The sequence below is a fragment of the Poromitra crassiceps genome (genome assembly GCF_964638095.1).
Source record: "Poromitra crassiceps genome assembly, chromosome: 1".
NCBI lineage: Eukaryota > Metazoa > Chordata > Actinopteri > Beryciformes > Melamphaidae > Poromitra > Poromitra crassiceps.
The window spans coordinates 47,706,916-47,724,796 of NC_139623.1; the positions used below are offsets into that span (position 1 = coordinate 47,706,916).

General features: G+C 42.2%; 1 protein-coding gene across 1 annotated transcript in view; it reads right to left on the reverse strand.

Annotated features, from left to right (window-relative positions):
• myo7ab (myosin VIIAb) overlaps positions 1 to 17,881 on the reverse strand; it is a gene marked incomplete at its 3' end in the record, with an annotated part of 147,464 nt that overhangs the window by 110,725 nt on the left and 18,858 nt on the right. Inside the window, exons 6-14 of the mRNA XM_083636027.1 lie at positions 15,853 to 15,966; positions 10,625 to 10,778; positions 9,487 to 9,563; positions 6,400 to 6,519; positions 5,608 to 5,750; positions 5,111 to 5,321; positions 3,862 to 3,997; positions 2,967 to 3,073; positions 909 to 950 (exon numbers count right to left, since the gene is read on the reverse strand). Coding sequence (XP_083492153.1) covers positions 909 to 950; positions 2,967 to 3,073; positions 3,862 to 3,997; positions 5,111 to 5,321; positions 5,608 to 5,750; positions 6,400 to 6,519; positions 9,487 to 9,563; positions 10,625 to 10,778; positions 15,853 to 15,966 — 1,104 coding nt within the window. The remainder of the gene's footprint in view (positions 1 to 908; positions 951 to 2,966; positions 3,074 to 3,861; positions 3,998 to 5,110; positions 5,322 to 5,607; positions 5,751 to 6,399; positions 6,520 to 9,486; positions 9,564 to 10,624; positions 10,779 to 15,852; positions 15,967 to 17,881) is intronic.

The following is a 17,881-nucleotide window of genomic DNA, read 5'->3' on the forward strand; positions in this document are numbered from 1 at the left end:
TTATTTGTATGTTTCAATTCTGTGTCCGGCCACAGCTACGCCGTTTCAAGTGCGATCGGGCAGAAACTTTCAGAATCAGTGCGGGTGACCTGACAGAGCCATATTTTTTAATTAAGCTAATTAGCTAATGATGTGATGTCATCAGTGATGATGTCAAAAGTGATGTCATAAGGGCGCACACACACACACACGCACGCGCGCGCACACACACACACACACACACACACACACACGCACACACACACACACACACACACACACACACACACACAAGGAGGAGGCATTGTGACAAGACTGGTCAGTGATGTCACACACACACACACACACACACACACACACACACACACACACACATACACACACACACACACACACACACACACACAAGGAGGCATTGTGACAAGACTGATCAGTGATGTCATAGGGGGGCACACACACACACACACACACACACACACACTGATGATGATGTAATCAGTGATATCATAATGGGGCACACAGCCACACACAAGGAGGCATTGTGACATCACTGATGCAATAACATTTAGTGAGCAACACACACACACACACACACTGCACCAATAGGTGAGGCCGAGCCTAGGCAACGAGCGCGCGAGATGCCTAGTTACCTACAACACCTTTACCAACAGATAATAGTGGCTTATTATTATAACAGGAACTAAGAGGAGATTTTTTTTTTTTTGCTTTAGTTTTCACTTTAAAACATATTTGTATGTTATGCATGTAGTAAAATATGCACACAATGTTGATTCACACCTACATTTGACATGAGCACAGGCTCAGGAGGTCAGAAAATGACCCTGATGAAGGCGACAAGCCAAAACGCGTTGGTCTAATTCAAGTTGTACTCTTTATAAGTGTGGCTGGATATTCTGACCTTTGATTACCTTAGGATCGGAGGAGCTGGGCTGCTGATAGCCACACAGAAACTGATGTCAGAGGACAAAGACAGAGAACAGAGGAGGGAGAGGAGATTGAGAGGAAGGGGAGCGTTGTTAGTGAAATCCAACACCATGAGGAGAAAAGCTAAAAGGGAGGCAGAAGCCATCATCACTCGGATACCCTAAAATACCCTAAAACCCATAAAGAGGTCATAAAAACATTGTTTCACCACCACGGCCAGCAGTGCACTTCTTATGATCTACTAAGCCAACACAAAGAGGCACGGTGGCTCAATGGTTAGCACTGTTGCCTCACAGCAAGAAGGTCCCAGGTTCGAACTCCGGTCCGTCCCGGGTCCTTTCTGTGTGAAGTTTGCATGTTCTCCCCGTGTTCGTGTGGGTTTTCTCCGGGTGCTCCGCTTTCCTCCCACCAACAAAGACATGTATGTTAGGGTTAAGATTCCTGTCAGTGCCCCTGACCAAGGCACTGGCAAAAAGAACTGGAGTTGGTCCCTGGGCGCTGCACTGCCTCTACTACACTACTAAGTGGAGAGGATGGGTCAAATGCAGAGGATGAATTTCCCCATGGGGATAAATAAAGGATAACTTACCATAACTTAACTTAACAAAATCTAACCGCTCGGCACGTCATCAGTATTGGTCACTAAAGACTTTCAAATTAAATGTCAGCATGGGCCCGAAACAAACATTTCTGCCATGCTGATAAAGCCACACTTTAATGATGCCCAAATGTGTCCTGGTTGTGGTGCTGGTGGCTCTGATCAGGATCGTCTAAGGGAGAGCATCATCTAAGCCTGTTTAAGTAGGATGAAGCTTACAGTTTTGTTCAGAAGAAAATGTTACATACATGTAAATAAAAATATTACATGTTTTCCATAACCTAAGTTGAAGAAAGAATTCCCGCACACTATCCAGTTACTGGCAAACTTTATTACAACGTTTCGGTCACTCAGACCTTCATGAGGTAAAATGGAGTACAAGCAAAATGAGGCAAGTATTTATATTCACACATCGCAGGATGCGCCCGATCAGGGACCGTGAGCTGGCTGGCAATCAAAGGGAAGCCTTCTGGATCTATTCTTTACAGACTCTTAATGATCTTAATGGTCTTAATGATGAGCTACTTCTTAATGTCATGTTGTGAAGTATTCTGTGGTGTATATTATAGTTTATAATGTATGCAGTAGCTCTTCTATTATGTATAGGTAAGACTATACTAATTTTGTATTTTTCTATTGCCCAGGTACTGAACCCCTCCTTTTGGTATTTGTCATATTTACTGCGAAGAAACCTAAATGCTTAACATGTTATTAAATGTATTGTCCTAGATTTAAAAACTTTTCTACAATATCTTTCTATGATAACCTTTTATTAAATATTTTTCTACAATATTTTTCTATACTATTTTCTAGTGTTTTACTACCTATTAGAATTTACTTGACTTGAATCTAGTTGCCATGTTACATTTTCAATTTTCCCTTGTATGGTGTTGTAAGGGCTGTGCCCTCTGTGATTTGCTAACCACACACAATCTGTGGCAGTGATTGCCAGCCAGCACACGGTCCCTGATTGGGCGCATCCTGCGAGGTGTGAATATAAATACTTGCCTCATTTTGCTTGTACTCCATTTTACCTGATGAAGGTCTGAGTGACCGAAACGTTGTAATAAAGTTTGCCAGTAACTGGATAGTGTGCGGGAATTATTTCTTCTGCTTATGTACTCTCCTCCGACGCACCTATCCATAAGATTGTGAGGGTGTGCATCGGCTCTTCTTTCAAGTTTCCATAACCTAAGTTGAATTTTCTTATTTTGCCAAGTGAATGTGTATGTTTTGAAAAGCATTGTAATGATGCCTGCATCTGCCAGTGGGGAGTAGGTATAATAATGTCTTAATTCCACTACAGGAGAGACCTGTTCTCTGAAATGAGGTGGGAAAAAATTACGCATATATCTGTATCAGCATTGGCAGTCAGCCAAAATAGTTGAGTGGGGGGTGGGGGGAAGCGTGCATCCCTACTAACAGCATTAGTTGCTGGTCTCACCATGGCCACGTCGGCCTGGAAGATCTGCTTGATGAACTTGTTCTTGGAGGAGTGGACCAACTGGATGATGTCGGTGTGGAGGCTGTCTCGGTTCTTCTCCAGGAACCCTGGAGGAAAGGAGGAGAGATATCCAGAGATCACACAGATGGGCTGTACCGATACAATTGTCCGTTGTGAGCACGCTCCCGCGAACACGGATATTACCCACCCAAGCCCCCAGTACTATGTCCATGTTTAGAAGGTACAGGCTCATGTCCAGAGAGAGCGAGTGGGCGTGCGCTTATAAGCAAACAATTTGTTGCACTTGTGACAACAAGCATTATCAGCATCAATTAGGTATAACCAAATTGATTTAATTTGTCTGACTTTGTTTAAAGCAATTTTATGATACATGCAGTGTGTAGTCTTTTGTACTCATTTGAACAAGAGTGGCTACGTCTGAGCAAACTGCTCCACAGTGTCCATAGAGAGCCAAAGTGGAACGTCACTTCCTGCTTCATCACTGTACCAGAGATTTTCGTGGTCTCTCCTGTTTCTAAATATATCTGAACCATTTGGTTTGAAAAAGTAAAACTGTTTTTATACGCATTTTATGAAATGTCTATGGGAAAATAAATGGCGGACATAACATTTCACTCGGACAAAAACGTTTAAAAAAAAAGTGGGTTTAAAGAAAATATTTTTTTGATGTTGTTTTGTTTTGTTTTGGTCCGAGTGAAATGTTCTATGGTCTCTCCCGATTCTAAATATAGCTGAACCGGTTGGTTTGACCAAGTAAAACTATTTTTATAGGCATTTTACGAAATGTCACTTTGCCTCTCTATTCCACTGGAGGTGTAGATGGTGATGTGACCAGATGTGGCGTAATGCAGGGGAACAATGCAGCAGGACCTACCTCTGGTCTCGTAGTGCACCACACCAGCAAAGTGCTGGATGCCAAACTGTGTTTCATAGCTGTTCTTAGGAGGGACGTAGTTGGTGTTGAGCTTGTGTTGCGAGTTGAGCTTGTACAACATCGTGGCATCGGTTCCCTGACAGGACAAAGCAGACATGAGCTTTTGAACTCTAACACGTGAAAAATAACTGTGGCACTGTGTCACTAACAGTGGCTTCATTTGTCTCTCTCAGTCGAATTGCACCTGTTAAGTGTCTCCATTTTCATGCCAAAAGTGTTTGCCACCAGAATTGTGTCCTTGTCAGGGTGGAAAGGCCTCTGACGTAGCATTTAGATCAGGGATGGGCAACTTTGATGATAGAGGGCCACAAAAAAATGTTGGCACCGGCGTGAAATATTTGGGGCATTTGAAGCCAGATTTAGAGGAATAACTCATTTTAAATTAACAGTTGTGATGTCATTATTCAGTCTTAACCACCAATATTTGATCCTTTTCTCACTCACTCCTATGTCACCACCTGCTCTCCTTGCAGGGCTTGAAATGAACGTTTTTGACCACTTGCCAATATGGCTGCTAGATTTTAAAGTTACCAGCCAATTAGAATTTCCACTAGCCAAAATGTTTTTCTTGAAATAAACCAGAATATGAGTGTGTTAATTCAAGCATAAGTGTAGAACAGTAATTTCTTACGCATGAGATTACTTTTAGCCTTTTAGTCATAAAGATTATTGAAAGATATTCCATATTCCAGACTGAAATGTTATAACAGAAGTCGAGTATTGGCCAGAATGACATGAACATTTGGACACTTATTCAGCGGGTATCTTGCATGTCAGGTGCACTGTAAAAAAAAAAAAAATGCAATTCCAGCACGGGCCACACAGGTTGCTGGTTGCCCACCCCTGATTCAGATCATACCTGTATCTTAAGCCCCCCACACATGATCCGCGTTAAAACAGCTGTGCGCCCGCTGTCTTGTTGTTTTCCTATGGGGTGAGCGGTGCCTCCCAACTATGCGGCAGCGCTACACTTGGCGTCGCGCACCGCTCAAATGTGCCACCTTGCGCTGAGGTCAAAGTTCAAATTGTATAAACTTTGACCTATTTACCGCTGACCTTTCTCCGATCTACCTCGCGGTGAGAGAAGAGAAGATCGCTTATCATGTGGAGGCAGCTTTACACCCAAGTGCAAGTGCATTCAAAAACACAGCAGAGTCGTACAGTATGTGCTTCTCCCACTGTACTGCACCTTAGGGAACTTGCTCTCTTCATCAATGAGGGAGATGATGTTCATGGGCTTGTTGGCGATCATGTCCAGTGCGTCCTGGTTGTCCGTGAACTCGATGTGCTGCCAGCTGATGTCCTCCAGATTGTACTCCTCCTGCTCCAGTTTGAAGACATGGCGGACGAAGAACTGCTGCAGGTTCTCATTGGCAAAGTTGATGCACAGCTGTTCGAAACTACGGAGGGAAGCAATCGGAAAGCAGTGAGTGAGCATCGGCGTGAGAGAAGTAGATTATTGTTTTTGACCCTCCAAAGGATTTGGGGGAATAATACGATATTCTGCTTTGCCCGTTTTGATGGTACTTCATAGTATTTGTGGAGTGATTTTGAGTTAAAACTATACTCACAAACTTGAATCATCAATTCATGAGTTACTACTCTGAGCTGCCATATCAAAAAGTTGCATCTGGTTTTCCGAGAGTTGTAACATTGTTCTTCATCAAGCCACCCAGTAGAAATTACCTGTTGACGATGAAGTTCTCGAAGCCGAAGATGTCCAGCAAGCCGATTGACCTGCGGATGATCTTGCTCTCGCAGGATGGCGGCCTGTATATGGCTGCGTTGATCTTATCCACGATCGAGACAAACAGCCTGCCGTAGATCCCCTGGAACATTCAACTCAAAGTAAATGACAACTCATATTTTAACCTTTTCAAGATTTACCTTTTACATGTTTCGTTGACACTGTTATCAGAGTAGTTTATCATGAGTGAGCACCAGGGTGGGAATTACATGGAGGCCATGGTCGCCGTTGCCCCTCCCTCTGGCCGTGATGCCCTGAGATCCCTAAGGCCACCGTGGCAGTGCCCTGCTAGCAGCCTGCCCTGCTACTGTCAGTTGCTTTAAAAGCATCAGTGGTCTCAATTTAATGTAGCCTGCACTATGGAAAGGATGTGTAATTGGCTCATTTTAACACATTTCAGAAAAATCGCTCTTCACGATGTCAATAGAGCAATGGCCTTTGAGCACTAACAGTTAGGGGGTTCAGTGCCTTGAGGCCATGAGAGTAACTACTGTATAGTCTACAAAGTGAGGTCTGGAGACCACCATGGGGTCCTTGAGGGCATTCCTAGCAAATTGATGAATTGTTAAACATAACTATTTGCAATGGGGGGGGGGGGGGGAGGGGGCATGGTCTCAATGTTGAATAAATGAGGGTTCTTGATATGAAAGAGAGTGAGAATCTCTGGTCGAGGCCATCCTGCTGCTAATCATGATAGATGCCTATAAAGGGGCAAAAGAAAAGATGGGCACCTTGACAAAGGCGTCCCTGACATCCAAGCCCTGCGCCACGCTGAGAGGCGTGGTCACGCTCTCCCCACGCGTGATCAGGGTGCGGGTGGTCAAACAGACCATCACATCCTTGGGCTCCACCTGCCGTAAACAAACAACAAAGCAACATTAGGAAGATATAAAGACCTGGACCACATCTACAGGTGGTGGGAGGGATTGGTAGGGTAGCGAGTCCGACTTGAGTACTAATTTTCAGGACTCGTCCAATCAAGTCGAGTCGAGTCGACTTGGACTTGAGCGCTGATGTCTCAGACTTGGACATCACAACAGATGGAGACTGCCATAATACTTTTAAGACATCCTCCTTCCTCCATCCTCATACCGGGAAAAGATATATGATAAAGAGCCTTATCACTTGCGTCTCTACTCATGTGGTTTACATGATCCGTTGTCCGCGTGGTCTTGCTTATGTCGGCAAGACCACACGTAAATTAAAACAACGCATAAGTGAACATAAGAGTACTATTCGGCGTAATGACAGGGTCTACCCCGTAGCTGTCCAATTTATTGATATGAAGCATGATATTTCTTCCCTACGCTTCTGTGGCATTGAAAGGGTTGCCCGTTGGATTTTCAATTTACAAACCTTATCGCCAAAAGGCCTAAATGATTAACTCCTTTTGAATGTCATGCTCTGATTTGTATAATTATTATTGTTTTCATATAGCCTACTTTGTCCTTTTCTATTTATTCCAGGGTCTGTTTTAGACCATCCCTCTTGTCTTGAGTGTTATTTGGGTGCATTGGCGTGTCTCACCACACCCCCTTATAATTATGCAAGCACCTAAAGCCCTTCTGACATGACATAGGTTATGATTACTTATATATTTTCTGTATTTCAGAGCCATTTACAGCTGTTACAGAACTCTTCTTTGTACCTATGCTGTATATGTTCTTTTTACCCTATTTCACTGGGAATTGTGTTTGAATATTTTTTGTCAATTTACTGTAATTGTAATTGTGTGACACCTGCAGTCTAGTGATTTGCACTGATTTGCTCCATGGGTCTACTACATAATTGCCTTGCTCCGATTGGATGATTGTTCTTTTCCTGGTTCCTATTTAAACAGGTTCCAGTCTTTGTCATACCATATGCCAGATGAAGGTCGCTTGACCGAAACATTGCATTTATTTAATAAAAGTCTTCTTTAAGTGAAGTCAGTGTGCGGGAGTCTTCCTCTTGAACTATAGCTGGCTGGCTGATATTAACGTTAAGGACCTAGCTAGCTACGGTAATGTTATCCTCTGAAGTGACTTAACCACTGGGTCTGAGATGTCCAGGTTGTGGGGGTATAACATTATCATAGAGAATCAAGTGCAATTTTATAGATAAATTAAGTAACTTTACTGTTCGAATGGTAGAAGAATGTTTGACTCAGACTCAGGTAATGGGGACTTGACTCAGACTCAACTCGGACTCTTCTTTGGTAGCTTGGACTTGTACTCGGGGACTTGTGACTCGACTCACACTTGAGATATAGTGACTTGACTACAACACACACACACACACACACACACACACACACACACACACACACACACACACACACACACACACACACACACACACACACACACACACACACACACACACACACACACACACACACACACACACACACACACACACACACACACACACAGGGCCGGACTGGGACCAAAAAGAGGCCCTGGCAGTAGGTCCAGACCAGCCCACCAGGGGCGAACTCTTCGTGCACCGCCAAAAAAAAAGTTGGGGGGTTGGAAGCCAGATTTAGAGAAATACCTAATTTTAAATTAACAGACTGAGCAGGTGTAACCAAGGCTATTTTCCAAACTGCTCAGCCTCCTGGAAAGATCCATAATCACCAGACTAAGTACATTGTCACTGCCCAGGCTCAATGGACTTGACAAACAAGGAGACCACACAAATCTTAAAATTAAATCTGCATGCATTAGCATGAAGGACAAATAGTCTATCACTAAACTTGCCCCTTGCATCAACCTCTATGTCCTCTTCACTGAAGACAGGGCTGGGAGGACTTTCTATTCTTTTTTTAAAGAATGATATTTTTCTTTGCAGTTTGACCTGGCTGGAGTGGAGAAAAAAACACCAGAGTGACGTTTAATGATGTCTCAGACAATTTTCAATAATGAAGGCTACCTTAGTCAATACCTGATTAATCTATCTTATTCATTCATTCATTGATTCCTTCCATTCATCTTTATCTCCCCTGCAGCCAATGCCCTGTTCAGGTTATGTCTCTCAGTTATAAATAGACACGCCCCCATCAATCCTGTCCAATCACTGTCTCCCACACTTTCCCACGCTTTCCCTCTCTGGCCTGCTGGCCAATCACTTGAATGGAGTATCACATGAATGGAGTAGTAGTTTATATCAGGCCCCTGGTATTTGTCTGTGTGTAACTCACCTGTGTGTCACCCGCAGTCGCTGATTCTACGCCATTGCAGTTGTTCCAACCCACCTCCTCCCCTTAACACCACCAATGTCATGACTCCTGTAGAACTCCCTATGGGGGGTTCTCTATCCTATACATCATTGACGTCCTCCTCTCACTCAGGAGGAGCGACATAACATCATGGAGTCATACGCCAAATCTAAATGTTGTTTGTCCATTCATTAAAGTTTGTTATACCTTCCTTCTAGTCTCTCATTATTGAAATGCAGCAGAGGACAGCATACTACAATGACTACGGTACTGTATTCTCTTGTGTTATAGGCCATATAGCATGAAGGAGCTTTGTTTTCCTGAGACCACGTTAATCAACACAGCTTTCACAGTTCACACCACTGGCCATGGCCCGCCAACAACTGCAGGCATGAGGCACCGCACCATAACAAGGCAGCAATAATAGTCTCTAAGAACACTTCTACACAAACACATTCAATCACGCATAGCACAGCAGCCAAAAACACACATGCAACATTTTTCTGCATTGGCTTCAAGACTCTTACGTTTTTTGTCTCTTTTCTTTTCCTTCACCTTTTGCTTTGCCTGCACACACACACACACACACACACACACACACACACACACACACACATACCTCCATGAGTGAAGCGGCAGTCATCAGGTCAGGGGATCTCACCACCACAGAGGCATCCAGGTTGTACGAGGTACGAGCTGAGGGGGAGGGGGTTGGGGACAAGAAGGCAAAAATATATATTTTTTTATTTTTTTATTTTTTCCTTAAAGGTCCCATTCCGTGCAAAAGCTGTTTTTACTTGTAAATGCATATACTGTATACTGCTGTCAGCCCTCCCTGTAATGAGTGGTCACAACCTCAGAACTGCCACAGTTGGATTTGTCCCTATCCAGCTTCCCCCTGCAGTCTCCTTCAAGCCACACCCCCAAACGCTCTGTTTCCCAGACGGGGTATCGGGACGTCACGAGCTTCCTCATGCATACTGCGCGGGTCTCTCTCACACAAGCTACCTGCACCATTTTGTCTATAGCCACAAAATTAACACTTCTAGCTGGAGCGACGCCAACTGTACGTGATCCAGCAACTGCGGAGGTGCATTCGGTAAGTCTAGGCATTTTGAGATGTCCTCTTTAGCGTAGCAACGTTAAGTTAGCGATAGCGTTAGTTGTCGACACAACCTAGCGTGCTGGTCCACAGACGCTAATCTGAGCCTGGGGCGGGCTCTCCCTCAGCGGCCAATGGGAACTGTTAGTTCTGAATATATTATAGAAACAGACCATTCTTGCGACGCAACGAGATGAGGAAGTGACAACTCCGTCACAACAAACGGGGTTGCTATATTTTCGACAAATTAATCCAGAATCATGTTTTATGGACCAGAGACACACGTTTTTAAGAGGTTACAGCTGCACAAATTGGGACCTTTAAATAATGATCTAAGTTGAAGGCCATTGTTTTTTACTGCTGACATTTTGTGCAGATGTTCTTTAAATTTGTTAAATTTCATGGAAATAAATAAATCAAGTTCAAGTATTTGGACAGTAAACATCTCTAGTATTGATCAATTCTAAAAAAGAAAAGAAAAAAGTAATCAATCAAACTGCATCACATCCATCATATCAGAGGTAGACAACACTGACTGGCTGATACATGCAGTACATTTCAACCTGATCTATCGGTCTAACCCTAGTAACTAATATTGTGATTAAAATTATTTTCCAACGAATTGCGGCCCGAGAGACCATGCAGTGTGACTCACCCTCGAAGCGCAGGTTGCCCATGTGCAGGATGGCAGCCAGCAGCTTGGAGATCTCCCAGTTCTCCGTTTGGGTGAACATGAGGACCTTCATGGCCGCCAGGATGCTGGAGTAGTCGTTCAGGTCGTCCCGGCCGTCGCACTGCGTACAGTTACCCTACAGGGGGACAGAGCCAGAGGGTGAGCAACACTGAGCGCTTGAAGTCATTCAAACTGAAATGTTTAACCCTGTCATATGATTTGGAGTGTTTTCATTTAATGTTCTTTTTTGTGCTCCTGTCTGTGTTGAGTGATTAGGTGATCACTCCCACCTGTGAGTGCAACGTCCACAGTCCTCTCCAGCTGCTCCTGATCCCAATCAGCTGTTCTGGGGTGCATATATATTGGAGTCGGTGGGAGCCAGTCCTTGCTGGATTGTCTGCTTTGTGTTACTTTGTTCATGTTACGCTTTTGTCATTTTTGGAAAGTCATTCCTTGAAATCTCCAGTAAAAGACTTTCAAACGTTTCTTCTGCCTCCGTCTCTGCAATTGGGTCTCAGTCCGGGTTACTTGTTACAAACCCTAACCCTGAACCCTAACCTAACCTTAACCCTTCCACAGTACCCCTCCAATTGACTCAAATTATGTCAATCAGAAGCTTCTAAAGCCATGACATACTATTCTGGAATTTTCCAAGCTGTCACAGTCAACTTCTGACCCACTGGAATTGTGATATAGTGAATTAATCTGTCTGTAAAGAATTGTTGGAAAAATTACTTAGTAAAAGTAGATGGTTAACAAATTAGTTGTAATGACAAGTGTATGTAAACTTCCGACTTCAACTGTATGTATCTGTATGCATGTTTTTATTGTACAATATATTATGTATGCACCTGTATGCATGTATGTATTAATGATTATTATTATAATAACTATTAATTATTAGTAGTAGTATACATTGTTGTACTGAAGGCCGATATTTATGGGATGAAGCTGCTGATAGCTGATATTTTGTACTAATATATAACATTTTTACGGTGGCCCTGAAGTGCAAATCACAACCGCAAATCAGAAAACACAACGACAAATCAGAAAACACAACGACAAATAAGAAAACACAACGACAAATCAGAAAACACAACGACAAAAATAAAACACGACAACATATTACTAAACACAACGACAAATAAGAAAACACAACGACAAATAAGAAAACACAACAACATATTACTAAACACAACGACAAATAAGAAAACACAACGACAAATAAGAAAACACAACGACAAATAAGAAAACACAACAACATATTACTAAACACAACGACAAATAAGAAAACACAACGACAAATAAGAAAACACAACGACAAATAAGAAAACACAACAACATATTACTAAACACAACGACAAATAAGAAAACACAACGACAAATAAGAAAACACAACGACAAATAAGAAAACACAACAACATATTACTAAACACAACGACAAATAAGAAAACACAACGACAAATAAGAAAACACAACGGCAAATAAGAAAACACAACGACAAATCAGAGAACACAATGTCATTAACCAAGTGAAGGGGGTAAAATAAAAGGATTAATGTAAAAAACATGCAGCCAGCCGGAAGTTTTGATACGGCCACACAACCGGGTCAAATGGGCGTGGCTACATAAGGTGAATAGACTACATAATTAATTGATTAATTAATTAATGTATTTATTTGTTTGTTTGTAAAGGCTATAGTAGGCATAGTGTTTTCCTGATAATCAATGGACATGAGAAAATCACAGCTAAATGTTTGTGTGTTCATGAGCATCTTGAGAGACAATGTGAGGAAAATTATTTCAGCAAAATAGCCTATAATAATGTTAGAGAGAGAGAGAGAGAGGTACAGGAGATTATAAAACAGGTGGTTTTGCATGTGTGTGTGTGTGTGTGTGTGTGAGAGAGAGAGAGAGCGAGAGAGAGCATCTGAGACACAAAAATGTGAGGAAATAATTTCTTAGCTAAACAAAATAATAGCCTATAGCCTAATGAAAGTTTGTAGGGTTGTAAATCCATCTGATACCACATGGTGAATGTTATGTTCTGAACATGGGGCATATCATAATGTGGGGCATATCATGGTATGTCATTTTGTAGCTGAAAAATATCTGGTTCTGCAGTTGGGAAGATCGGCTCCCACCTGACCCTTCCCCGGATCATAAAACCACCATACAGATTTTTAGCCCAATCCGACCTGGGGAGTTGGTTTCCAGGACTTTCCAGGCAGTAAACCACCTGGAAATTCCTGATAACCATCTGGACCTTCCATGACCTTCCCCAGATCATAACACACCGCCATACAAATTTTCAGCCCATTCAGACCTGGGGGAGGTGGTTTCAAAGACTTTCAAGGTGGTTTCCAAGATCTTCCAGGAAACCACCTGTAATGTCCTGGAAACCAACTGGATCTTCCCATGACATTCCCCGGATCATAACACACTGCTATAAAAAAAAATCAGCCCAACCCAACCTTGGGAGGTGGTTTCCAGGACTTTCAAGGTGGTTTCCAGGACTTTCCAGGAAACCACCTGGAAAGTCCTGAAGACCACCTGGACCTTCCCATGACCTTCCCCGTTTCATAACACACTGCCATACAAATTTTCAGGCCAATCCGACCTGGGGAGGTAGTTTCCAAGAATTTCCAGGTGGTTTCCTGGACTTTCCAGGAAACTACCTGGAATGTCCTGGAAACCAACTGGACCTTCCCATGACCTTCACCAGATCATAACACACCGCCATACAAATTTTCAGCCCATTCAGACCTGGGGGAGGTGGTTTCAAAGACTTTCAAGGTGGTTTCCAGGATCATCCAGGAAACCACCTGGAATGTCCTGGAAACCAACTGGACCTTCCTATGATCTTCGCCAGATCATAACACACGGTCATAAACATTTTCAGCCCAATCCCACCTGAGGTGTGGGCGTAGTAGTAGTAGTAGCAGTAGAATTGATGACATCACTCACCGATTACAATTGCTTGAGGTACATCACTGATGACATCATCATTGAGTGCTTGAGTGACATCACTGGTGACATCATCAATCACCAGCAGTAGTAGTAAGCAGAAGTAGTAGTAGTAGTAGTAGTAGTAGTAGCAGTAGTTGTGATAGTAGGAGTAATAGTGGTGGTAGTGACAACTCATTTTTTTTAATGTTTGAATGATTTCTCTAAAAAATGTTTCAGAATTGATGTCAAATTTTGAGGCCGTTTTTCTCAAAAACATAGTTTGGAAATAGTCAAGACATAAATGGGTGTATCTCACTCAATCTTTGGAGTACAAAGATATTTTTTATATCCCCAGAAAGCTTACATTCTCCTCTTTCCAACAGTGTATAAAACTCAAAATGTGTTTTGGGGTCAATGTGACTCAAAATGATGGAGCAGGTCACATATAGTTGTGAGCGATGACAGATGGATTGTTGTTTGTTGATCCACAAACGAGCCACATTATTCTTCTTGAAAAGCCATCTATACATCCTGAGAGGGCCAAGCCAAAGGGTTTCAGTTTATCGTATCCATCTACATGCCATATGTAGTTTGGACCCATGGAGTGATACGTACGTCTTGTAAACCGTCCCTTGTGGATTCAGTTGTTTCAACAACCTCATCACTACATCATGTTTAACGCGTAGTCTGTGTTTTTGTTGGAGAACTTGTCACATAGTCCGATAGCCGAACAGTTGCCCAGGTCCTTGCAGCTCGGTCAGAATGGCATGCCTCACCTCATGTGGGAGCCAAATTATGTTTATATGTTTAGTTCAGTAAATACTGTATCCACAGTCTTTATTTGTTTAACAATTTATGTAAATTCACATGCATAAGTCATTTTATTTAATACGTTTATAAATAGTAATTTGTTATGTCAGCTAATAAGTTTTGACTTATTTCATATTGATGGAAGCATCACATTTTGTGTAAAGGCAACACTATTTTCTTTCTGTTACAATGGAAGATTCCGGCATGTTACTGTCTCTTTAAGAGATCAATTAAGAGTCCCTGCTTTCACTAGGCTGAGAGTGTGGTTTCTGTTCAGTTGAGGCTCAATTGAGGACCGAGCCACACGGTTTTCTTACCGTAGCACATTTTTGTCAATTAGAAGAACTTAACATGGAATACTCCTGTAAGAAGTGCTGTGGATTAAAGATTTGTTTTTGCTTTTTACATCGAGTGCTGTGGAAGTTTTTCCTTTGTCAATTTAATGTGCACGAGTCAAGCCGAGGCCTACTTTGAGCTTCAACCACCCACACCTCAGGTAGTGGAGAATAGTTGAGTCGTCTATACAACCCTGCTTCTTTTAAACGTGTCTTCAACGTACGCATACTCATAATATTGTGAATTGTCGACAGCATCCAGTATCACGTCATATGCATGTCCTGCATCAAAATATTCTTTAATAGCGGCAAGTACGTCTTCACCGGTGGCGCTCATGTTTCGAAAACTAGTGAAACATGTTGTCCTTCCGGTTCAAAAAGGACGGACCAGTTCCTTCGTCCAATCAGCGACGATTCATGTCACCTGAGAGTACCTACCTTTTCCGGTTTGGTTAATGTCATTGTGTTTTCTGATTTGTCGTTGTGTTTTCTTATTTGTCGTTGTGTTTAGTAATATGTCATTGTGTTTTCTGATTTGTCGTTGTGTTTTCTTATTTGTCGTTGTGTTTAGTAATATGTTGTTGTGTTTTCTTATTTTTCGTTGTGTTTAGTAATATGTTGTGTTTTCTTATTTGTCGTTGTGTTTAGTAATATGTTGTTGTGTTTTCTTATTTTTCGTTGTGTTTAGTAATATGTTGTGTTTTCTTATTTTTCGTTGTGTTTAGTAATATGTTGTGTTTTCTTATTTGTCGTTGTGTTTAGTAATATGTTGTTGTGTTTTCTTATTTGTCGTTGTGTTTTCTTATTTGTCGTTGTGTTTTCTGATTTGTCGTTGTGTTTTCTTATTTGTCGTTGTGTTTTCTGATTTGTGGTTGTGATTTGCACTTCAGGGCCACCGTACATTTTCCCAGTAGAGAGTAGTATTGATCAACTCTACAATAAATACCAATCAAACTACATCACATCCATGATTTCAGAGGTGGACGGCACTGACTAGACCAGGTCTGGACAATATCAGCTCCATATATGGGTCTAACCCACTCACACACACACACACACACACACACACACACACACACATACACACACACATACACACACACACACACACGCTCACCATAGTGAGGTAGGAGTAGTCGGTGGCGAGGCCTAGGCCCAGCTTAGTCTTCAGCTCTGGAGACATACCCTTCAGCATGCAGTAGAATATATGGTAGTTCCTTTCATCTGCAGCCTGGGGTGGGTTGGGGGAGAGAGAGAGAGAGGGGGGGGGGTTAACTTAACTGGGATAGAGTACCGCAGGAATGAGTCAATGGGATTTCTGTATGGGGATTCAAATTAGAGCCCGCCCGATACTGGATTTTTTTTTAGGCCGATGCTGATACCGATATTAGGGAATAAAAATATTCCGATATCGATATATCGGACGATATTCTTATATTATATTATATTACAATTGTGTTTTGCAATGATCCCTCAAATATCAAACACTTGACAAAGATATGACTTGACATGACTTGAGATATGTAATGTAGGCAGGATATTTTACAGCGTATCAATAAACTTTATTGTCCAAAATTACATCAATGCAATGAAACAGTAAACTTCACTGGGAATTTAATAAGTTAATTAATAGAAGTAGTAATAATACTAACTAGGGCTGTCAGCATTAACGCGTTAATCGCGCGTTAACTCAAATTCCTTTTAACGCCACTATTTTTTTTAACGCGCGATTAACGCATGCACTTTCTTTGAAGTTTGAGCCTTGGTCCGACCCGTAGTTTGGGAAAGCAGGAAGCCGTAATGTTGATAGCAAGCAGAAACAAAGCTCCATGAGCAGAAAAGGAGGAAGAAAATGGGTATATTGGCAAGTTCAGCTTCAAATTGAGAAAGATGTCCTGCATTTTGGGTGAGAGAGAGAGAGAGAGGGAGCTCTCCCCGTCTGTCTGGTCTCTCACCGTGGCAGAGAGAGTGAGAGACAGACGGAGAACGGGGGCGTGGGGGGGGGGGCAGAGAGGGAGAGAGAGAGGCAGAGAAAGCGAGCGAGACAGACAGACAGGCAGTGAGAGAGGGAGGGCGAGCAGACCAGAGAGAGAGACCGACGGAGAACGGGAACGCGAGAGATATACCGAGAGAGAAAGAGAGAAAGAGAGAGGGGGAGAGAGTATGCACGCAGCTTCTCCTGTCTGTGGCTCGAGAGATGTAGAGGATAGCACCAATTAACTTCACAGTGCAGCCTGAGAGATGTGTATTCCCAGTAACTAGTAGCAATAATAACAATATTACCAATGGCCAAATACTTACCCATACTAATGATAATTACCCATATTAATACAACAGTGCATCTTTGCACAAAGCTCTCAGGTTTAAGGTAGCCTACCTCAGTTTAAGGTAGATTTAGAACAGATTAAAAAAATTCTATTAATTTGCGATTAATCGTGATTAACTATGGACAATCATGCGATTAATCGCGATTAAATATTTTAATCGATTGACAGCCCTAATACTAACTAATACTGAACTAAAATAATAGAACCAACTTCCAATCATGGAAGTGGGAAACCCTCATTACTGTTTTGCTTGCACCTGTGTTTAGCCTGCCTTTTCAACACAAAATGGCCACTGTGAAAAGGGTCTATTAGGTAGATGCGACACACTAGTGATGTCATCTACCTGTGTCCACGGTAGCCTGTTGCATTCAAGTGCATACCATTGATGTATGCATACCAACACATCCGTAGAGTAGGTTATACAGTGAATACTGCCCATACAGTGCTGACATTTTATCTTTCTGAAGGCAGCACTAGCTGCTTCTTGGTCCAAATGACTTAAAATACATAATTTGGACCGAATGTGAAGCTCCGGCTACAGGCGACACGGAGGGAAGTTAAACATTTGTTTTACTACTGATTTTGTAATGATACAAAGCTGACTGAAAATCTGCAAAGTAGCCCTTTAATGTTGCATATCCAGTGTTGGAGAAGCTAGTTTTAGCTACAAGTTCATTCACACTGGAACACTGGATTTTGTTTCTCAAAATTGACCATATGTCCCATGAACACAGCAAAAGGAATGAACTAAACTGAATTGAGCTGAACTGAAGTGTACAGAAAACGAGATGAGGGTGTTAGATGCTCTATGATGTTTGT